Source organism: Moschus berezovskii, chromosome 13, assembly GCF_049115385.1.
Source record: "Moschus berezovskii isolate FMDL1 chromosome 13, NW_MosBer_1.0, whole genome shotgun sequence".
NCBI lineage: Eukaryota > Metazoa > Chordata > Mammalia > Artiodactyla > Moschidae > Moschus > Moschus berezovskii.
In genome coordinates, this window is record NC_142472.1 from 73,806,530 (window position 1) to 73,830,838 (window position 24,309).

A 24,309-nucleotide genomic window follows, 5' to 3' on the forward strand; every position below is an offset into this window, starting at 1 on the left:
AATATAAGCTACCATTAAGATGGTTCCAAATACTCTCCTAGGGAAAAAAACTCATGTCTGGATTAGGGTTTCTAATCTGACTTTAGAGAGATATCTAAAAATCACATGAGCATTTTCCCCTTAGCTTTATGAGCAAAATAGTTTCAGTAAGAAGTTTCTGCACCCAAAATACCCAGGTTACTCTCTTGAATCCATTAGAGCATGAGTAAAGGGCAGGAATAACTGATGAATAGTACTTCAAAGTTACCTGGTTTTGAGAAAGTATGGTATCATTGGTGAGTACTGGTACCAATTTTTAAGGTTCTTATTTCTCCTCATTTATCAATAACAGAACAGTAGACATGTTAAAGAAGTATACTAGCTATTCTCAGTTCTAGAGGATAAATTCATTCAATGTACACTTGATGCTGGGACAGAGAGAGGCCAAGAGGAGAAGGGGGTGACAGAGGATGAGATGGCTGGATGGCATCATCAACTCAATGGATGTGAGTGTGAGCAAACGCCGGGAGATGGTGAAGGACAGGGAACCCTGGCGTGTTGCAGTTCACAGGGTCGCAAAGAGCCAGAGATGACTTAGCCACTGAACAACAACTTTTTTTTTAACATTTCTTTGGCTGCCCTGGGTCTTTTAGTTGTAGCATGAGAGATCTTTGATCTTTGAGGCAGCACACTGGATCTAGTTCCCTGAGCAGGGATGGAACCCGGGCCCCTGCATTGGGAGTTTGCAGTCTCAGCCACTGAACCACTAGGAAGGCCCCTCAACATACATTTATTGTAAACGTATACTATATTCCTGCTGCTGAACCTGAACACACAAATACTGTCTAAGGGCAGAGTTCCTTGTGGGTAGAGACCCAGGATTAGGGGGTGAGGGGTGTAAGCAGTGAGGGATGCCAGCATCACAGAGGCAGGAAAAGCGGCCACTCCAGGTTCTCCCATCTCCGGTATCCCTAAATTTCCCTCCTTCATATCTTCATCTCTTTAGGCCAGGAGTTGTCAGTCACTCCCCCTCGGCTCCACCCCACTCTCTTCTAAACCATACCATCCATCCTGTTGGGGGCATTTAACTTCATGGCACAACCCAAAAGGTATTCACAGGAGAAGCAGGGTTACCCAGGAGATGCTGATGATTCTTTGTCCCATAGGGATATTAAAGTGAAAAATGTTGTTTTCTCTATTTGCTGGAGCCCCTGCGATACCTGTAAGACTGCTGAAGCCCATCCACCTTCTGAGATGCCCCCGTGTCCCATGGGAAGCTCACAGTCCTGTCACCCACAGGCTGCAGTGCCACACCACTCCCCGTCTCATCCCCACCATCTCCCCTATGCTTGGCTCACAGCAAAGCCGGATCAGTTGGGCTGCTGCCTTAGTGGATGTCCCATCAGGGAAAGGAATGCCCGTCCCCCTCTTGCAGGACCCCTCCAGTCTCTCCAGGCTGCTCTCTTGGGGTGCCTCCTTCCTCCCTGGAAGCATCCCATTTGAGAGGAAAAGCAAAGGGCTTCTCACTAGGAAGACCCTCGCCTTCCCACAAAGCCAGCACTGACTGCCCCTCCCTTCCCTGTCCTCCGCCTTTCCCCCTTACAGGGGGCTGGGGTCTGCCTGCCATTTGTCGGAGGCTCTCTGTGGAAAGCAGTGGACGTAGAACCACTGGTCCTCAGCCTGGGACAGCAGAAAAGCACCACTCACCATCCTGAAATAGAAACAATTCCCCATGAGAATTCTGCCCCCCTCTTCCGCCTAAGGAATGCAAATGAAAGTATTATTTTTTCAAAGACCTCTAACTTACTTTCTAAGTAAATCACTCACAAGCTTCTGTACTGGCGACAGAATTACTTACAGTGCCACCTTACAGATTTGAGAATTTCAGGCACAGGGAAATAGTTCAGACACAAGTCAGCAAATGAAGCGGTAGGAGAGGGACGAAACAATTCCACTTAAGTATATTAAAAATGGCTGTTTGCCATTAAAAAGAATGAGGCAGTGCCATCTGCAGCAACATGGGTGGATCTAGAGACTGTCACACTACGGGAAGTCAGACAGAAGGAGAAATAGCGTATGACGTCTCTTATATGTGGCATCTAAAAAGAAATGATACAGATGAACTTACAACACAGAAAGACACTCACATACTTAGAGAATGAACTTATGGTTGCCCATACACACTGTTATATGTAAAATGGGTAATCAGCAAGGACTGCTGTAGAGCATGGGGAACTCTTCTCAATCTTATGTGGCAGCCTGGATGGGAGGGGAGTTAGGGGGAGAATGGATCCGTATATATACAGATGGCTGAATCCCTTTGCTGTTCACCTGAAACTATCACGACATTTTTAATCAGCTGAACCCCAATACAAAATAAAAAATTTTTTTAAATGGCTGTTTGCCACTTAGATTAGAACTACCACTGATCCCTGCTATCTGAAACCACTCGGTGGCATTTCAGAGGGCTCCGGAGCTCTAGTCCTTTCTGTCTCAGCACAGAAAGAATTCAGCAAGAGGCAAAGTGATGGAAAAGAAGTGACTCATTAGAACGCTTTCCATGCGAGGCTTACAAGCAGGTGGGCAAAAGGTTGCGAGCCCCAAGAACTCAGAGGGCTGCAGTTTTATAATCAAAGGAGAAACAGGGAGCGGGAAAGGACTACCTTCTTCCTCATTCTTGAGTAGACATTATGCTTCCATCATCATTTCCTCCTCTACATTGATGGAGAGGGGGGATGTTTCCTTGTACGTCATGATCCACGGAGGTTACTGTCATGGCAGTATGGAAAAATTATTTCAGGTCTCAGTACAATGAGGATCTTTCACTTTGAAATGACACCTTTCCATAAATTATTTTTTAGGTGTGCAGAGAGCATAGATGTCCTGCTAAGTCACTTCAGTCATGTCCGACTCTGTGTGACCCCATAGACGGAAGCCCACCAGGCTCCCCTGTCCCTGGGATTCTCCAGGCAAGAACACTGGAGTGGGTTGCCATTTCTTCCTAGAGGTCATTAATTTATAGGGGTCTCCCATACTTTTTCCTTTACCTACAATCCCCTAGTGGGATTAACTATTTAATCAACTATTCTGTCCCTTTACTCCATCCCTAACTTATCATCACCATTATTTCAGAGAAGGACATTTTAAGAAAAAAAAAAAGAAGAACATAATATCAGAATAAAACAGTAGCTCTTTGTATTTCAGGGAAAAGGTCAATCTCTGAAAACTGAGATTTTTAGCTTTACAGAAAAGTGTTTCTATATTCCTCATTTCACTGTCCAAGAAAACACACCCTAAAGTGTTCTGAGGACAGGTCTTAAGAGTACTTGTGTAGACCTCTTGGTTCTCTGTTCTCAACCTAAGGATAAACTGGGAATTTTTTCTTTAAAAACTGACACTCGTCCGGAGCATTCCAAGCATCTCACGGGAGCGCAGGGGGCCATGAGATCCTATCCCAGGGCAGTCCCATGTCACCCTGCAGTTGATAAGATGACCAGGCCCTGTGTTGCATACCAGTGTGGGTCTTCCCTTTGACCTTTGGCTTTCAAGCACCAAAGCATCACAGTAAACAGAACCTCCTCAAATGTAATTCATCTCAAAGCCTGTTTCAAAGAGAAGCCAAAAACGTCAGTCCGAACACGGTTTCTTAACAAACAGGAGCGTACAGCCTGTGGAGTCAACATTCTCGTTTTCACTGTTTTGATTTTGGATGTAGGAGCGGGGAGGGTAGGAGGGTGATGCTTTTCCTTCAGCCCTAACACCGACATTCAGCTTTTCATTTGTCAGTACAATGTTGACAGTTGAATTTCACGATGGAAAAAGCCCTCTGATTTATAATCAGACTCCAGCCAAACCATCCATTCCCAGGCCTTTTAAAATGATCTTGTAAATTACAGCAGAGAGGGGAGAGCAGGCTGGCTCCCTTGAAACAACAGCAACAGCCAGGGGGAAACAGCAGAGGATTTGTGCTTCCTTCAGTGGCCGTGAGGGAAAAGAGGGACTAGACATTTCCTGTAACTAGCAGGGGTAATTACCAGGGGGACTGGAGGCAGCGTGCTCTCCTACACAGCCACGGGAGCCATTTTCACATTGCAAAGTCCACCAAGAGGAAGAAAGGGGAGGAAGGGGGTCACTTGATTCTTCCAATAACCACAACTTTATATTGGTAAATCAAGCATAAAATTGGTAGTTGAAATGCTGCCAGAAACCTCTGTTTGGAAATGCCTTTATTCATCTGTGTATTTTCTCAGTCGCGCTTTTCTAACTACTGTCATTGTCTAACACTGCTGGGAGACAGTGTTCTGTTGGCCACGTTACTATTACTGTCTTCAAAACTGGCTGTTACTGAATGCTTGCCAAGCGCTGATACAAGTGGCAAGACCACGCCTCGGCCCTGACAAAACTGTCACTCGGCTCAGGTGACTATTCACCGAGATTTTTACTTGCCTCTCGATAACGTCCGTCTGCCTTCTTCGTTTCAGGCATCATATCCACGTTTCTTCACGTCCATCCTTTCGGAGCCAATATAGAATATCTCTGGTCATACATGCAGCAGCTGGACTCCAAGGTAAGTCCTTTTTCTCCACTGGCACTGCGAAAACTGAGGACGTTGGTTGCTGGCCGCAGGTTGAACCTGTGTGATCTGTGTTAGGGATGTAATAGCGGATGGAGGTCTGTCTGTACTTCTTCATAAGCACTCAGTTTTTGGCAGAGAATGTCTTCTTTTCCTTGCTTTTATCCCTGTAGAAAGAAAAGCAGTTATCGAAAATGACACTGACTTTCAGCAGACATCAAATGACTTTGAGCAGCATATGAGGGGTTGGAAAGTGCAGTTTAGTTTGAAAGTCCCCACAACAAGGGAGATACAAGGTCAGGGCGGCTAATGGGGCATTATCCTTCGGCTGTGTCCTCCCAGAACTCTATGCTGAGGGCGCGACACAATAGAGGAAAATCACCTCCAATTACATAAAGATCTGATACAACTCTCAAGAAAACTGTGTTAGTGGTGGTATTTAGCATCATTCCCCAAATGGAAAAAAAAATGACTACAAAAATTCTCAGCTATGCGCCTCTAGAGGCACACCCGGGTCAGGATGTCACTCCTCTCTTCTCAGAGGCTACTTTTCCTCCTCTGCAGATCAGCTGCACTCCTAGCCCATGGAGGCATTTGTGCGCCAAAAAAGAAGGGACAAAAAGCTCAATGTTTGTATCAGATTCCAGTGAATGGTGAGAGGAGCCTCTGTTGAAATAAGTTCAGTTCAGTCGTGTCCGACTCTTCGCAACCCCACGAACTGCAGCACGCCAGGCCTCCCTGTCCACTCCTGGACTTTACTCAAACTCATATGCATTGAGTTAGTGATGCCATCCAACCATCTCATCCTCTGTCATCCCCTTCTCTTCCTGCCCTCAATCTTTCCCAGCATCAGGGTCTTTTCAAATGAATCAGTTCTTCGCATTAGGTGGCCAAAGTATTGGAGTTTCAGCCTCAGCATCAGTCCTTCCAATGAATATTCATGACTGATCTCCTTTAGAATGGACTGGTTGGATCTCCTTGCAGTGCAAGGGACTCTCAAGAGTCTTCTCCAACACCACAGTTCAAAAGCATCAATTCTTCGGCGCTCAGCTTTCTTTATAGTCCAACTCTCACATCCATACATGACCACTGGAAAAGCCATAGCTTTGACTAGACAGACCTTTGTTGGCAAAGTAATGTCTCTGCTTTTTAATATGCTGTCTAGATTGGTCATAACTTTTCTTCCAAGGAGTGTCTTTTAATTTCAAGGCTGCAGTTACCATCTTCAGTGATTTTGGAGTGATTTTGCAGTGATTTATTCACTGTCAAAATAAAGCAGTGGCATTAACCAGAACTGCCTCAGGCAGCCCTGGAAGGGACAGAGACGCTGGGCCTGTCACTGGGTGGCCTGCTAAGTGTCCTGCTGGGAAGGCCAGTGGAAATAAGCAGGTCTTACGTCGAGGGCAGCAAGGTTCATGGGGTGTACAGGACCAGGCCCACAGCCTGCAGCTCTCTGACCTCAGTACATGTCAGTCATCTTGTCTTGATGTAGATGATCAAACCAGTGCACGATCCCACGAATGCTCGACCTTTCTCATGGGACTGACACTTCATCTTCGAAAGAAATCAGCTGGAACAAAAGGTAGTTTGCAGTTGTAGAGATCCACGCCCTCTTGAGTCTCCCGCAGCTGGGGGCAGGGTGAACCGTCCCTGTGGAAGGAGGGGATTGTAAGGGTCTTTCTGTAACTTTTTTTAAAAAATGATTTTGTTTTGGTGGTGCTGGGTCTTCACTGCTGCATGGGCTTTGTCTAGCAGGCGGCAAGTGGGGGTCGCCCTTTGCTGCTGTGTTGAGTCCTCTCACCGTCATAGCTTCTATTACTGCAGAGTGTGGGCTCTCAGTGCATGGGCTTCAGCAGCTGCGGTTCCCGGACTCTAGAGCACAAGCTCAGTAGTTATGGCACACGGGCTTAGTTGCTCTGCAGCATTTGGGATCTCCCGGGTCCAGAGACCAAACTCACATCTCCTGCGCTGGCAGGTGGATTCTTTACCACTGAGCCACCAGGGAAGCCTGGTGGAAGCCATTGGAAGAGTCTCGATATTCAGAATCATGGCACTGCCCTCCCTGTGGTCTCCCCTCCCTTGGATGGGGTTGGGCTCGAGGTACAGAAAACACTCTTGGGAATTCAGAAGAGAGGAGGAGGAGCAATACAACGTTCCTTTGTTGAAAGCAGCCTTTGAAGGGCTTCTTGGCGGTGCTTTCCTTTTCCAGTGTCATCCTTCCTGACATCACCACTACCTTTGTCTGGAGGAGGAAATGAAATACCACCCGCACCAGTGTTTTTGGCCTAGAACGAGCCCTCAAGAAACGATTCCTACTGTTGCTGTTATCCTTCCCTCAGACTGTTGACATCTCTCTCCTTCCCTTTCTAGAAACCCCAAGCGGGAAGCCTTTTGAGAAAGCAGTGGTCGTTTCACTAGGAACCCACTTGTTAGCGGTGTAACCGTGGCAGGGCGCTGGTCCCCTCTGCCCCGAGAGTGCAGGGTGACGTGTGCGCCCATGAGCGTGTGTGAGCGTGCGGCGGATGCCCAGGCACACTCACTGATGTGATGGCGAGCAGCTCAGGAGTTCTTGTTCCGCTCTCACCCCCAAGGCAGGGTCATCACCCCCTTGCGCAGCTGAGATCTGTGCGGTCTCCCTCAGTGAGGAGAGTCCATACACCTGGTCTCTGGCCCTTGGACAGTGGACTTTTCCAGAAGGGGTTCAGTCAAGGGGAATTCCATTTCCTCTCAGACTTATAGTTTCATTTTAGAAGATAGCATTACCCTCACAGAGAAAATACATGGCATCTCCTCAGACAGCCCTCCATCTCCTGGCTCAAATGCTCAGTGGAACTGTCAAATTCTTTCCTCATGCCTGAGGTAAAAAGCATATATATATAAAAAACATTTTATATATATATATATTGTATATTTATAGAAACGTATATTTCAGTTCAGTTCAGTCAGTCGTGTCCAACTCTCCGCGACCCCATGAATCACAGCACGCCAGGCCTCCCTGTCCATCACCAACTCCCGGAGTTCACTCAAACTCATGTCCATCGAGTCGGTGATGCCATCCAGCCATCTCATTCTCCGTCGTCCCCTTCTCCTCCCGCCCCCAATCCCTCCCAGCATCAGAGTCTTTTCCAGTGAGTCAACTCGTCGCATGAGGTGGCCAAAGTATTTGAGTTTCAGCTTTAGCATCAGTCCTTCCAATGAACACCCAGGACTGATCTCCTTTAGAATGGAAATATGTATTTATATAAATATAAAATGAATTTTATATAAATATTTATACATAAATATATTAATAAACATAAATATACAAATAAATCTATATATAGATATTAAAATATAAATATGCATAAATATTAACAATATAAAATATTTATACATAAATATAAAACAAAATATTTATACATATGTATAAAACAAAATATTTATACATAAATGTAAACATATAAATATAAAACACATTTTTATATTTATATATAAAATTTAAATATATATATATATTTTTAAAAGTGTTCTGACTAAAACTCCTGGGTGCCAGGGACTAGACCAAATATTCTTTCTAACCCAGTGAGGCTGAGAGGATATTTAAGACTTTTAATCCAGAGAGCAGATTAAGGCTCTAGACTGGAACCCCACAGCCTCAGAATCTCAGCAGAAAGGAAAACGAGCAGTTTGTCCTCTCAGTGTCCTCCAGGGCCCTGTCGTGGCATCTGCTACCAGGAGGCTCAGGACCCTGCCGCTGATGTTCCCCTGCGCAGCGGCCTGGTTAATCCTGGTTAGTTCCTGGCGCCCGCCCTGGTTAATCAGGACAAGCTGAGTGTCACAGTCCCCTCCAGAGTTTTGGTGAATGTTTCATGAAGATGGGGAATTCAGCCCGGCTTCCGCAGCTCAGGATGTTTGCTGACTCTGGCGAGAGGGCTCCTGCTTTTTCCTATTCATTCGTTTGGTTGTTCACCTGGCTGTATTGTGTCTTAGCTGCAGCACACGGGCTCTTGGCCACATCGTGCAGAATCTCTCGCTGGCAGCGCGTGGACTCTCTAGTTGTGGCATTTGGGCTCAGAAGTTGTAGCACATGAGTTTAGTTGCTCTGTGGCATGTGGGATCTTAAGTCCCTAACCAGGGATTGAACCCGAGTCCCCTGAATGACAAGGTGGATTTTTTAAACACTGGACCACCAAGGGAAGTCCTGAGAGGGCTTTGTAGAAATTCCACTTAGCACAGTATGGTTTCCTTGAGATCAGACAGAGTCACCATCACCACTGCTGTTACAATAACATTTCTATTCTGCCTTGCCCTGTTTTGATGGGCTTTCCTGGTGGCTCAGATGGTAAAGAAGGCACCTGCAATAATGCAAGATATCTGGGTTAGATCCCTAGGTAGGGAAGATCCCCGGTGAAGGAAATGGCAACTCGCTCCAATATTCTTACCTGGAGAATCCCATGGACGGAGGAGCCTGGCGGGCTACAATCCATGGGGTCACAAAGAGTCAGACACGACTGAGTGATTCAACACACACATGCAGACAGGAACAAGGAAAGCAGCTTCCATCCAGCCTGTAGCAGAGCTGTTTTTCTTAGGAATTCCCTGAATGCCACAGATGAGGACATGAATGGTCAGAAATGGAAGGAGAGACAGGAATTAATTTAAGTTAGGATGGGCATGTACATTGCACATGGGTCCCTAAAACTGTGTATCCCCAAATAGTCCATTTTCCAGTTAAATACTGTTTCTGCTGCATTTTTTTTTCTTTCCTGCCTCTTCTAAACTACTCACTCTCATTTGCTCAGCTCTCTTGTGTCACAAACATGACCAAGTCAGAAAGATGCATTCAGAGGAAGACAGCGCCAGGGTGGTTGGGGGGAGATGGCTTCCTGAAGCTTTACTGAGTCAAAACTCATGCCCTGGGCACAGGCAGGTGAGCTCTTCCAAACAGGCAACACTATCCTGAAAATGCTTTCTGATCAATACCTGGAATGTCTCACATCAGCCCAGAGCCTTTTGAGCTCACTGGCTCATCCTAAGCCTTGCAGAAGTCACATCTGAGCATCAGCAGATGAATATTTTCTGTCTAACAGTGAAGAGGGGGAGACCTCTGATCTTCCCCCAATATTATCTAAGAGATTCTGACCCAGTTCTCCAAGTGTCTCTGGCTCCCCACCTACATACTAGCAGCCTCTTCCTAAAACTCACAAAGTGAAAGATTTGATTCTGAAACCAGACTTGATATAATGGGGCCACAGAGGCTAGTTTTTTTTAGAAAAAGCTGCCATTTGAGACATGACACCATGTTTGGTAGCAGACTTGAGTGCTCATGACATGTTCCTTTCCCACCAGAGGGGCAAACTATTTGCATCTGTGTACTAGAAGCATTCCTGTGAAATAGATAAACTATCTTGTCAGTTCCAAGGAGGTGCAAAATAGACCTTAACTGGAGACCATTCTTCCCCAGATGATAGCTCGGCGGTAAGGTTGGAGAAAATGTTCCAAATAGTTTTTGTGAGATTGCCCACCTGAATAATCTTTTTTTTTTTTTTGTAGATTTTTTTCAATGTGGACCATTTTTAAAGTCTTTATTGAAAATTGTTGCAATATTGCTTCTGTTTTATGTTTTGGGTTTTTTTTCCGGCTGCAAAGCACGTGGAATCTCAGGTGGTTCAGATGTAAAGAATCTGCCTGCAGTGCAGGAGACCTGGGTTCAATCCCTGGGTCAGGAAGAGCCCCTGGAGGAGGGCGTGGCAGCCCACTCCAGTATTCTTGCCTGGGGAATCCCATGGACAGAGGAGCCTCGCGGGCTACAATCCATGGGGTCGCAGAGTCGGACACGACTCAGCAACTGACCCTTTCACATGGGATCTTAACTCCCTAACCAGGGACTGAACCCCTCACCCCCTGCACTGGAAGGTGAAGTCCTCACCATTGGGCCACTGGAGAAGTCCCCCTACCTGAGTCATCTTTACTATTACATGTATTCTGGTGTTCTCCTGAGTAGCCGCCTGTCACAGTATGTGCATGAGTGTTCTGTTGCTTAGACAGGCTATCATAAATGTGTTTTCCTGACGTCACAGCACCTCTGGAAAGCGTGTGGCATAGGAAGCTTTGGAGGTAAGGAGACTTCCGTCTGGCCGCGTGAAAAGCAGAAAGGAAGTTGCTCGTTCGCATCAAGAGATAAATGAGGATACCAGGGACCCAGTGACTGCTTGGTTAAGTCACTGCTTTTTAACAAACTCGGTGTTTTCTACGGACGAGGCAAAACGGGGAGTGGCCAGGTCACAAAAGAAATCTAAGAAAGGACGCTGCTCTCAAAAGGCTTGCAGTCTAAATGAGGAAATGGTGTACTATAAAGGAACTTGAGATCAGAGGTGAACTAACGAGGTGCTCGGTGCGGCGGCCAACAGGGGTTGGAGAAGGGCAAAGTGCGTGCGGATCACGGCCAGCAGGGGCGCCCGCGAGTCCGCGCTGGCTCTCATGGCTCCTCTGGGGCGCCTGAGCTTCCCCACCGCATCTCTCCCCGTTCTCCCCTCCTTCCTCTCCATTTCCCTCCAGATCTTTCCTCTTGTCCTTCTGGTTCTGTCCTTCTGCTTCTCCTCTTCCTGCTCCCCTGTGCTTTTCCTCGCACCTCCTCGCCTTCCTCCCTGATCCTCTGCCTCCAGCCCTTCCTTCTCTCTCCCCCAGGCCCTCACTTCGTGTGTCGTTTCCTTTTTCCCTCTCCCGTTTCCTCCTGTGTCCTCCCTCCCTCCCACACTCTGCAGGTCTCTCTGTGGAGATTCGCGGCTGGGCGTCTGTGACGCCGTGCCCTGCCCAGGGATGTGAAGGATGAGTAAGATCTCAATGTGCACGAAAGGCTAACGGCCGATTTCATTCCACAAAAAGAAGTCTGGTTTTTGCAGTTGGCTTCTCTTGACTCTCCAGCCTTGACAAAGCCTATGTGGGTGTCTCTTCAGTCCCCCAAAAAGAAAACCCCTTCTCTACTGGCCTCCCCTGGCTGACTGATATGGGACACGGAGCCAACTGTCCCCGATGATAAAATTTATTTATGCCTCCCTGTGTCCGTGTATACATGTGCTTAGTGGCCTGGCAAGGAGGCAGTGGGCTTGAACCAGAGTCAGCAAACCAGAAAATAAAGCAAGTACATCTTACAAATGACCTCTGCCTCTCACAAATCACCGTCACGCAAGCCCCTTGGTTACAGAGCCTTTATTTCTTCTCATTTCTTCTCATCCTTCTTTTTCTTCTAATTAGAGCAAATCAATCCTTTCTCAAAGAGTAAATGTTAGAAAATTTTAAACGGGAGTGAGGGGAGCCACTGACAACATCGAAGAATAAAAAGACACACAGACCCCCAGTTTCCCGGAATAAAACCCAGCTGGGTAAGAGGAAATAAAAGCATCATGTTTATGACGACCCTCCCCAGTTGCCAGCGCACCGACACTCGGTGTGTGGGAAAATGATTTCACAGTCACGGCACGTTTCTGACCTATATCATAATGCCTCACGGGATTCTCTTAGCCTCGTGTATCTGATTCGCCTCATAGTATCCTTGTGAGAAAGCGAATGCGGTGCTGGAAAGCCGGGCTGGATGCAGCATCAGGAGCCCAGCACGGAGCTCCAGCCTCTCCACGTACCAGCTGGGCCAGCAGCAGCCCTGCCCTGGACCCAAGTTTCCATCCGTGACTCACAGGCGCTTAGGGAGCATCCCCGGCCTCAGAAGGGGTCTGGGGAAGGGAATCCTGCACTCCTGGCAGGGAGATGGGTCCCTCTGGCTCCGATCGCAGCCAGTGAGCACTGAGTGCTGTGTGTTTGTGATGATTCCATGATGCTTCCAGTTCTGAGACCACAAAATGACTGAGAGGAAGAGAAAGGATATCGTGAAGGCAGGATCATAATGGCTGACATGTTTTAATAAGGGAAGAAAAAAAAAGTGAAGAAATTTGTAGGTTAACATTCTTCTTCAGCCATACACTAAAACAGAAGGACAAATTGAATTTTCTCTTGAATTTGTCTTGAAAATCCCCAAATGTCACATGTCACATAGGTTGTTTTTTTTTTTTTTTTACTTACTTATCTGATTTATTATTTCTTTTTTTTTTTTTATTTCTAAAAAAGAATTTTATTAAAGAAGCACAAATGCAAATAGGTTGTTTTATCAGGAAGGGAAAAGGTTTAAAAACCATCAAAATAATAAGATGAAGCAGTTTCTCCTTGCTGTTTGTTCTCGCCTGAGATATAAACATCTTTAAGGAAATGTTCTAGAATCTAGCTGAGCGCCTTATTAGTAAATGGATCTTTTTTTTTTGGCATCAGGCTCCTTTTAATTGGTTCCCCAATACTGTTGTCCTGTGGTATCTGCAGGTGACTGGCTCAAAGAAACCCTGTGGTTACCAAAATCCACAGATGCTCAAATCTTTTATATTCACATAAAATGACTTGGTCTTTGCATTTAACATACACAGCAACGTCCTTGCTCTGTTTGTTTGGTTGCGCCCAATCTTAGCCATGTGGGATCTTCGATCTTCGCTGCAGCACACAGGATCTTTAGTCGTGACATGTGGGATCTGGTTCCCTGACCAATGATCGAACCCAGGCTCCCTGCATCAGGAGCTCGGAGTCTTAGCCACTGGACCACTGGGGAAGCCCTGACCCTCTCTATACTTTTAACTATCTCTAGATTATTCACAATAATATTTCATTGTGGTGTTTGCTTTTTCCTCTTGATTAGTGATGTTAACACCTTTTCATATATCTGTTGGCCATCTGTATGTCATCTTTGGAAAATGTCTGTTCAGATCCTCACCCATTTCTTCGATTGGATTCCTTGGTTTTTTGGTATTGATTTTATGAGTTCTTTGTACATTCTGAATATTAATCCTTTATCAGACATATGACTTGCAGTATTTTTCCTATTCGGTACATTGCCTTTTCATTTTGTTGATGGTTTCCTTCACTGTAGAGAAGCTTTTTATTTGTGTTTATTTTTTAATGGGTATTTTAGATAAGATTTGAGATGCCTGTTCTATAATTGTATCCCTGTCCATATTATAATATTTACACCATCCTGGCTGAATCAGGCTGTTACCTTGCACTGTCAACAGCAACTGACAGTTGACTACTTCTGAGGACACCAATGGTTATTATCATCATTTCTGACTAATTGGTTATTCCAACTAAGTAATAGTGAGAATTTCAAATGCCAGTTTCACTACTATTTAGCTGTGTGACTTCGGACAACTCACTTAACATCTCTGTACCTTAGCTTCACTGCCTATAGAATGGGTTTTTATGTGTATTAAATGACTTCATAGATGAAAAGCATTTATACCAGTATCTGGCACATACTAAGTGCTACCTAGGGTTGGCTGCATTTGTTTTGTGCTTAAAAGTGCACAAAAGACCTATCACATTCTCTCAGTTTGAGATCTTCGCCACAACCTAGTGGACAGGTGAATTTTAAAGGCTTGCCCAAAACCCAGTGTTACCGTATGCTGGGGCAACACTCCAGCAGAAGTCCTTAGAGAATCCTGAGTTCCTTCCAGTTCCTTTCCTGCAAGTGAGAAAATACCCGAAGAGATTTAGTGACTTAGGCAAGATGGTAGCGGTGGTGGTTCAGTCACTCTGTTGTGTCTGACTCTCTTGCAGCCCCGTGGGCTGTAGCCCACCAGGCTCCTCTGTCCATGGGATTCTCCAGGAAAGAATACTGGAGTCGAGTGACATTTCCTTCTCCAGGGGATCCTCTTGATCCCGGGATCAAACTGACCTCTCCTGCTTGGCAGGCGGATTCTTTACTGTTGAGCCACCCAGGAAGCCAGGCAAGATGGTAAAGCAGGTTAATGGTCATTTGTGACTGGAATGTGAACTTCTGCCTCTACATTTCTTTCTTCTACCAAGTGAAAGGCTTATTTGCTTGTTTAAATAACTTTTTGATGAGATAGTGCAGTTAAAGCACGTACTCTGTGCCTGGCCCAGACTCAGGAAGTGGTGTCACCTCTCTGCTGCCGCTTGCCAACTTCTGCTTCCTTTGTAGTTGAAGTCTCGGCTCAGGTCTGAAGCTCCCATAGGAAACAACATGTTACTACTTTTCACTGCAGAGTTTGACCCACCCATCACCGAAGACCTGATGTGAGCGTGTAGCATTCGATCAGCATTGCTTAAATACGGATGTATAGAGAAACTGTACCTGTGCCAGGCCCTGTGTTACATTTTACACACAATCCTAATAATAACACTATTCTCCACAGTGGCTGTACCAACTTACACCAGCAGTGTGGGACAGCTCCCTTCTCTCTGCACCTTCTCCAACATTTGTTATTTATAGATTTTTTTAATCATGGCTATTCTGACCAGTGTGAGGCGATACTTCATTGTAACTTTGATTTGCATTTCTCTAAGTAGCAATGTTGAACATCTTTCCATATGCCAATTTGTCCATCTGTACTTCTTTGGAGACATGTCTCTTTAGACCTTCTGCCCATTTTCTGATTGGTTTGTTGTTTACTATTATTAGATGAGCTGTCTGTGTCTTTTCTAAATTAAGCCCTTGTCGGTCACATTGTTTGCAAATATTTTCTCCCATTCTGTACGTAGTCTTTTCATTTTGTTTATAGTTTCCTTTGCTGTACAAAAGCTTTTAAGTTTAATTAGGTCCCACTTGTTTATTTTTGCTTTTATTTCTATTGTCTTGAGAGATTAACCTAAGAAAACATTGGTATAATTTATGTCAGAGAATGTTTTGCCTTTATTCTTCCTGGGATTTTTATGGTGTCATTTTGAGTTTATTTTTGCATATGGTGTGAGAGAGGTGTGAGGGAGTGACCTGATTTCATTGATTTATATGCAGCTGTCCAGCTGTCCCAACACCACTTTCCTCCCCTATAGTCTTGCTTCCTTTGTCGAAAATTGACCATAGGTGTGTGGGTTTGTTTCTGGGCTCTCTGTTATCCATGTCTATTTTTGTGCTGGTACCATACCATTTTGATTATTGAAGCTTTCTATTGCTGTCTTGGGCAAACTCCAGGAGATGGTGAGGAACAGGGAGGCCTGACATGCTGCAGTCTATGGGGCTGCAAAGAGCTGGACGCAACTTGGCAATGAACAGCTACTATTGTCTGAAATCTAGGAGGGTTTTGCTTCCTGCTTTGTTCTTTTCCCCCAAGATTGCTTTGGCAAGTCTGAGTCTTTCATGGTTCCACATAAACTTTAGGATTCTTTGTTCTGTGAGTAATTTGACAGGGATCATATTAAGTCTGTAGATTGTTTTGGACAGTATGCCATTTTAATAATACTGATTCTTATTAATAAAACCCTAGAGCATGTGGTATCTTTCTATTTCTTTGAATCGTCTTCAATTGTCTCATTATTCTCAGCATGTAAATCTTTCACCTAAGTCAGGTTTATTCCTAAGTATTTTTTAATATGATTTTTTCAAAGGGATTTTTGTTTTTTTACTTTCCCTTTCTGATATTTCATTGTTAGTGCAAAGTAAAGAAATGCAACAGATTTCTGTACATCAATTTGTATTCTGCTACTTTACTGTATTATTTTATTAATTTTAGTAGTTTTTGCGTGGTCTTTAGGGTTTTCTATATATAGCATCATGTCATCTGCATATAGTGACAGTTTTACATCTTTTCTCCCAATTTGGGTACGTTTTCTTTCTTTTGTCTGACTGTTGTAGCCTTGGAAGGAAAGTTATGACCAACCTAGACAGCATATTAAAAATCAGAGAACAGCATATTAAAAAGCAGAGACATTACTTTGTCAACAAAGGTCCGTCTAGTCAAGGCTATGGTTTTTCCAGTGGTCATGTATGGATGTGAGAGTTGGAGTGTGAAGAAAGCCGAGCACCGAAGAATTGATGCTTTTGAACTGTGGTGCTGGAGAAGACTCTTGAGAGTCCCTTGGACTGCAAGGAGATCCAACCAGTCCATTCTAAAGGAGATCAATCCTGGGTGTTCATTGGAAGGACTGATGTTGAAGTTGAAATGCCAATATTTTGACCACCTGATGCAAAGAGCTGACTCATTTGAAAAGACCCTGATGTTCGGAAAGATTGAGGGCAGGAGAAGGGGACGACAGAGGATGAGATGGTTGGATGGCATCACCGATTCGATGGACATGGGTTTGGGTGGACTCTGGGAGTTGGTGATGGACAGGGAGGCCTGGCGTGTTGTAGTTCATGGGGTCGCAAAGAGTCGGACACAACTGAGTGACTGAACTAAACTGAACTGTGGCTAGAACTTCCAAAACTATGTTGAATAGAAGTGGTGAGAGTGTATATATCCTCCTTGTCTTGTTCCTGATCTGAGAGGAAATGCTTTCACGAGTTTCACCACCAAGTATGATGTTAGCCGTGGGTTTATAATAAATGGCCTTTATTATGTTGAAGTATATTCCGTCTGTGCCCACTTTCTGGAGAGTTTTTAATCATAAAAGAAGGTTGAATTTTTTAAAAATGTTTTTCTGCACTTATTGATATCATGTGGTTTGTATTCTTCTATTTGTTAGTAACTTATTGACCACAGACATATTATTACAAAACGTTATTGAGATATTTTAATGTTCACTTACATAACAATCACCAGCAACAGGTGTTAGTTCCTGCAGAAATCCCCCAGGCGATAATGTGTTAATATGGTGTATCATACTGAGCCATACTGTGGATACTGAGAAACCCTTGCATCCCTGGGATAAATCCCATTTGATCATAGTGTATGATCCTTTTAATGTACTGTTGGAGTTGGTTTGCTAGTATTTTGTTGAGGATTTTTCCATCTCTCTTCATCAGTGATACTGGCCTGTAATCTTCTCTTCTGTGGTGTCTTTGTCTCTGGTGTCAGGTTGATAGTGGCCTTGTAGAATGAGTTCAAGAGTGTTCCCTCTCTTGAAATTCTTTGGACAAGTTTCAGAAGAACAGGTATTAACTCTTCCAAAGTGTTTGAAAGTAGTCTGTGAAGCCACCTGTTGCTGGAGTTTTGTTGTTGAGGATTTTTAAATTACTGATTCAATTTCAGTACTGGTAACTGGTCTATTATTTTCTACTTCATCCTGGTTCAGTCTGCAGAGATTTTCTTTTGACTTTCTATGAGTTTGTCCATTTTACAGGTGTAGGACTTCAAAGGTGGCTCAGCTGGTAAAGAACCCACCTGCCAATGCAGGAGATATAAGAGACAAAGTTTCGATCCCTGGGTTGGGAAGATCCCCTGGAGAAGGGCATGGCGACCCACTCCACTATTCTTGCTTGGGGAATCCCACGGACAGAGGAGCTTGGTGGGCTACAACCCTCAGGGTCACACAGAGTCAGACGCAACTGAGGTGACTTAGCACATAGTAACTTGTAACAGTTCTTTATGATCGTTTGTATTTCTGTGGTGACAGTTTAACTTCTCCTTTTTCATCTCTGATTTTATTGACCTGTGTGCCCGCTCTTTTTTTCTTGATGAGACTGCCAAAAGGTTTATCAATTTTGTTTATTCAAAGAACCAGCTTTTACTTTGATCTTTTCTGTTGTTTTTGTAGTCTCTATTTCATTTATTTCTGATCTTCTTTCTTCCCTCCTACTAGCTCTGGGTTTTGTTTGTTCTTCTTGCTTTAGTAGCTTTAGGTATAAGGTTAGGTTGTTTGAGGTTTTTCTTGCTTCCTGATATAAGACTGTATTGCTATAAACTTCCCTCTTAGAACGGCTTTTGCTGTGTCCCGTAGGTTTTGAATCATCATGCTTTTGTTTTCATTTGTCTCTAGGTATTTTTTATTTCCTTTTTGATTTCTTCAGTGATCCTTTGGTTGTTGAGAAGCATCTTCAAATTAGCTGATAACCTTATGGGGATCCCCATGTATGTTCTTTGTTGCTTTTCTCTTGTTGACTTAATATTTTTGTCAATTTGTTTAGTATGCATCTTGGTGTGTTGTTCTTCCTTGGGTTTATTCTGCCTGGAACTTTCTTACTGGATTTGGGTGACTGTTTCCTTCCCCATGTTAAGGAAGTTTTCAACTATTATCTCTTGAATATCTTCTCAGGCCCTAAGCCTTCTGGAACCCCTGTCATGCAAACGTTAGTACATTTGATGTTGTCCCAGAGATCTGTTAAGCTGTCCTTTTTTCATTATCTTTTTTTTTCCTTTGTTGTGTGGCAGTGGTTTCCATGACTTTCTTCCAGCTCACTTATCCATTCTTTTGCCTCATTTTTTTCTGCTATTGATTCTACTTTTTTCATCTCAGTTACTGTATTCGTCAACTCTTGTTCTTCTTTATATTTTCTAGCTCTTTATTAAAAACTTGTAACTTCTCACTCTGCATTCATTCTTTTCCTGAGTTCTTGGATCAGCCACACCATCATTACTCTGAACTCTTTCTTGGGTGGCTTGCCTATCTCCTGTCACTTAGTTGTCCATCTATGGTTTTATCTTGTTTCTTCATCTGAAACATATCTCACTTTGCCTCAATTTCTAACTGTATGCTGTAACAACAACTCAGTCACGCCGACTCTTTGTGACCCCATGGACTGCAGCATGCCCCGCTTCCCTGTTCGTCACTATCTCCCTGAGTTCACTCAAACTCACGTCCATCGAGTCAGTGATGCCATCCAACCATCTCATCCTCTGTCACCCCCTTCTGTCCTCAGTCTTTCCCAGCATCTAGGTCTTTTTCCAGTGAGTTGGTTTTTCACATCAGGTGGCCAAATATTGGAGCTCCAGTTCAGCAGCACATATTTTTATGTAAGTGGACTTTGGAGAAGTGGCATTGTATAGGGGCTGTCCTTTGTGTCATCCAAGGGCCACGGACCAGCTGGTCCCAGGGTAGGCTCTGGTCTGCATTTGCTGACTTAGTTCCACGCATTGCTGGATTGTAGTTCTCTTGCTTTGGGTGTCTTGCCCCTGTGATGGGTGAGGCCGGTCTAGAGGTTTATCCAAGCTTCCTGATGGGAAGGGCTGGTACACACCCACTGGTGGATGAGGTGGTGGCAAGGGGCGTGTCTAAAGGTGGCTGTGTGCTCAGGAAGTCTTTAGGCAGCCTGTCTGCTGATGGGTGGGGCTGTGTTCCTACCATGGTGGTGGTTTGGCCTGAGCTGTCCCAGCACCAGAGCCTACAGCCTTTTGGGTGGGGCCAAGTCTTGGTTCCAAAATGGTATTCTCCAGGAGAGCTCACACAGATGAATAGTCCCCAGCACTTCTGCCTCCAGTGTCTGTGTCCCCACAGTGAGCCCCAACTGCCCCTGCCTCCCCCAGGAGACCCTCCAAGACCAGCAGGTAGGTCTGGCCCAGGCTCTTACAAAGTCACTGCTTTTGCCCTGGCTCTTGGTGTACACGAGACATTTTGTAAAACCTCCAAGAGTGGAGTTGCTGTTTACCGCAGTCCTGTGGAACTTCTGTACTCAAGGACTAGTGGCTTTCATAACCAAATGCTCTGGAATGCCTCCTCATAATGCCAGAACCCAAGGCTAAGGAGTCTGATTTGGGGCTCAGAATTCTCACTCTTGTGGGAGGCCTTCTGCTGTATATTTCTTCTACAGTTTGACCCAGGAGGTAATGGGATTTGACTATATCACACGTGTACCCTCTTACCTTTTTGTTGAGTTTCTTCATCTTTGGATTAGAATATCTTTTTTGGAAAGTTCAAGTGTTATCAGTGGGGGGTCATCAATGGGTTGGGATTTTGGTGTGCTTATGTGAGGAAGTGAGCTCAAGTTCCTTCTATTCTGCCATCAGCATGATGAATGAACTCTTAATTACTTTTTTTTTTTAAACCAGTTCAGTTCATATGCTCAGTCATGTCCTACTCCTTGGGACCCCATGAATCACAGCACACCAGGCCTCCCTGTCCATCTCCAATTCCCGGAGTTCGCTCAAACTCATGTCCATCAAGTCAGTGATGCCATCCAGCCATCTGATTCTCTGTTGCCCCTTCTTTTCCCGCCCCCAATCCCTCCCAGCATCAGAGTCTTTTCCAGTGAGACAACTCGTCGCATAAGGTGGCCAAAGTATTGGAGTTTCAGCTTTAGCATCAGTCCTTCCAGTGAATACCCAGGACTGATCTCCTTTAGAATGGACTGGTTGGATCTCCTTGTGGTACAAGGGAATCTCAAGAGTCTTCTCCAGCACCACAGTTCAAAAGCATCGATTCTTCGGCACTCAGCTTTCTTCACAGTCCAACTCTCACATCCATACATGACCAGTGCAAAAACCATAGCCTTGACTAGACGGACCTTTGTTGGGAAAGTAATGTCTCTGCCTTTAAATATGCCATCTAGGTTGGTCATAACTTTCCTTCAAAGGAGTAAGCGTCTTTTAATTTCATGGCTGCAGTCAGCATCCGCAGTGATTTTGGAGCCCAAAAAAATAGTCTGACACTGTTTCCACTGTTTCCCCATCTATTTCCCATGAAGTGATGGGACCAGATGCCATGATCTTTGTTTTCGGAATGTTGAGCTTCAAGCCAACCTTTTCACTCTCCTCTTTCACTTTCATCAAGAGGCTTTTGAGTTCCTCTTCATTTTCTGCCATAAGGGTGGTGTCATCTGCATATCTGAGGTTATTGATATTTCTCCCAGCAATCTTGATTCCAGCTTGTGCTTCTTCCAGCCCAGCATTCCTCATGATGTACTCTGCATATAAGTTAAATAAGCAGGGTGACAATATACAACCTTGACGTACTCCTTTTCCTATTTGGAACCAGTCTGTTGTTCCATGTCCAGTTCTGACTGTTGCTTCCTGACCTGCACACAGGTTTCTCAGGAGGCAGGTCAGGTGGTCTGGTATTCCCATCTCTTTCAGAATTTTCCACAGTTTACTGTGATCCACACAGTCAAAAGCTTTGGCATAGTCAATAAAGCAGAAATAGATGGTTTTCTGGAGCTCTCTTGCTTTTTCCATGATCCAGCATTGTTAGCAATTTGATCTCTGGTTCCTCTGCCTTTTCTAAAACCAGCTTGAACATCTGGAAGTTCACAGTTCACGTATTGCTGAGGCCTGGCTTGGAAAATTTTGAGCATGACTTTACTAGCATGTGAGATGAGTGCAATTGTGCAGTAGTTTGAGCATTCTTTGGCATTGCCTTTCTTTGGGATTGGAATGAAGACTGACCTCTTCCAGTCCTGTGGCCACTGCTGAGTTTTCCAAATTTGCTGGCATATTGAGTGCAGCACTTTCACAGCATCATCTTTCAAGATTTGAAATAGCTCAACTGGAATTCCATCACCTCTACTAACTTTATTCATAGTGATGCTTCCTAAGGCCCACTTGAATTCACATTCCAGAATGTCTGGCTTTAGGTGAGTGATCACACCACCGTGATTATATTGGTCTTTTTTGCACAGTTCCTCTGTGTATTCTTGCCACCTCTTCTTAATATCTTCTGCTTCTGTTAGGTCCATACCATTTCTGTCCTTTATCAAGCCCGTCTTTGCATGAAATGTTCCCTTGGGATCTCCAATTTTCTTGAAGAGATCTCTAGTCTTTCCTATTCTGTTGTTTTCCTCTATTTCTTTGCATTGATCACTGAGGAAGGCTTTCTTATCTCTCCTTGCTGTTCTTTTGAACTCTGCATTCAGATGCTTATATCTTTCCTTTTCTCCTTTGCTTTTTGCTTCTCTTCTTTTCACAGCTATTATAAGCTTCTTCAGACAACCATTTTGCTTTTTTGCATTTCTTTTCTATGGGGATGGTCTTGGTCCCTGTCTCCTGTACAATGTCACGAACCTCTGTCCATAGTTCATCAGGCATTCTATCAGATCTAGTCCCTTAAATCTATTTCTCACTTCCACTGTATAATCATAAGGGATTTGATTGAGGTCATACCTGAATGGTCCAGTGGTTTTCCCTACTTTCTTCAATATAATTCTGAATTTGGCAGTGAGTTCATGATCTGAGCCACAGTCAGCTCCTGGTCTTGTTTTTGCTAACTGTATAGGCTTCTCCATCTTTGGCTGCAAAGAATATAATCAGTCCGATTTCGGTGTTGACCATCTGGTGATGTCCATGTGTAGAGTCTTTTCTTGTGTTGTTGGAGGAGGGTGTTTGCTATGACCAGTGTGTTCTTTTGGCAAAACTCTATTAGCCTTTGCCCTGCTTCATTCCGTGCTCCAAGGCCAAATTTGCCTGTTACTCCAGGTGTTTCTTGACTTCCTACTTTTGCATTCCAGTCCCCTATAATGAAAAGGACATCTTTTTTGGGTGTTAGTTCTAAAAGGGCTTGTAGGTCTTCATAGAACCATTCAACTTCGGCTTCTCAGTGTTTCTGGTTGGGGCATAGGCTTGGATTACTGTAATTTGAATGGTTTGCCTTGGAAACGAACAGAGATCATTCTGTCATTTTTGAGATTGCATCCAAGTACTGGATTTCAGACACTTTTGTTGACCATGATGGCTACTCCATTTCTTCTAAGGGATTCCTGCCCACAGTAGTAGATATAATGGTCATCTGAGTTAAATTCTGGAACTCTCTTGCTTTCTCCATGACTATTCCAAAGCCTTTGGCTGTGTGGATCACAATAAACTGTGGAAAATTCTGAAAGAGATGGGAATACCAGACCACCTGACCTGCCTCTTGAGAAACCTGTATGCAGGTCAGGAAGCAACAGTCAGAACTGTATAAGGAACAACAGACTGGTTCCAAATAGGAAATGGAGTACATCAAAGTTGTATATTGTCACCCTGCTTATTTAACTTATATGCAGAGTACATCATGAGGAACGCTGGGCTGGAAGAAGCACAAGCTGGAATCAAGATTGCCGGAAGAAATATCAAAAACCTCAGATATGCAGATGACACCCCCCCTTATGGCAGAAAGTGAAGAGGAACTAAACAGTCTCTTGATGAAAGTGAAAGAGGAGAGTGAAAAGGTTGGCTTGAAGCGCAACATTCAGAAAACAAAGATCATGGCATCTGGTCCCATCACTTCATGGGAAATAGATGGGGAAACAGTGGAAACAGTGTCAGACTTTATTTTTGGGGGCTCCAAAATCACTGTGTATGCTGACTGCAGCCATGAAATTAAAAGACGCTTACTCCTTGGAAGGAAAGTTATGACCAACTAAAGCTGAAACTGCAATACTTTGGCCACCTCATGCGACGAGTTGACTCACTGGAAAAGACTCTGATGCTGGGAAGGATTGGGGGCGGGAGGAGAAGGGGACGACGGAGAATGAGATGGCTGGATGGCATCACCGACTCTGTGGACATGAGTTTGAGTGTACTCCGGGAGTTGGTGATGGACAGGGAGGCCTGGCGTGCTGTGATTCATGGGGTCGCGGAGAGTCGGACACAACTGAGCGACTGAACTGAACTGAGATAGTATATTAAAAAGCAGAGGCATTACTTTGCCAAAAAAGGTCCGTCTAGTCAAGGCTATGGTTTTTCCACTGGTCATGTATGGATGTGAGAGTTGGACTGTGAAGAAAGCTGAGCGCCGAAGAATTGACGCTTTTGAACTGTGGTGCTGGAGAAGACTCTTGAGAGTCCCTTGGACTGCAAGGAGATCCAACCAGTCCATTCTAAAGGAGATCAATCCTGGGTGTTCATTGGAAGGACTGATGCTAAAGCTGAAACTCCAATACTTTGGCCACCTCATGTGACGAGTTGACTCACTGGAAAAGACTCTGATGCTGGGAAGGATTGGGGGCGGGAGGAGAAGGGGACAACAGAGAATGAGATGGCTGGATGGCATCACCGACTCGATGGACATGAGTTTGAGTGAACTCCGGGAGTTGGTGATGGACAGGGAGGCCTGGCGTGCTGTGATTCATGGGGTCACAAAGAGTCGGACATGACTGATCGACT

General features: G+C 44.6%; 1 protein-coding gene across 2 annotated transcripts in view; it reads left to right on the forward strand.

Annotated features, from left to right (window-relative positions):
• The window catches only part of ENOX1 (ecto-NOX disulfide-thiol exchanger 1), a 688,766-nt gene that overhangs the window by 661,286 nt on the left and 3,171 nt on the right, over nucleotides 1-24,309 (forward strand). For both annotated transcript variants that reach the window (XM_088842775.1, XM_055426042.2), the window contains one exon: nucleotides 4,461-4,546. In XM_088842775.1, the coding sequence (XP_088698901.1) occupies nucleotides 4,461-4,546 (86 nt within the window). The remainder of the gene's footprint in view (nucleotides 1-4,460; nucleotides 4,547-24,309) is intronic.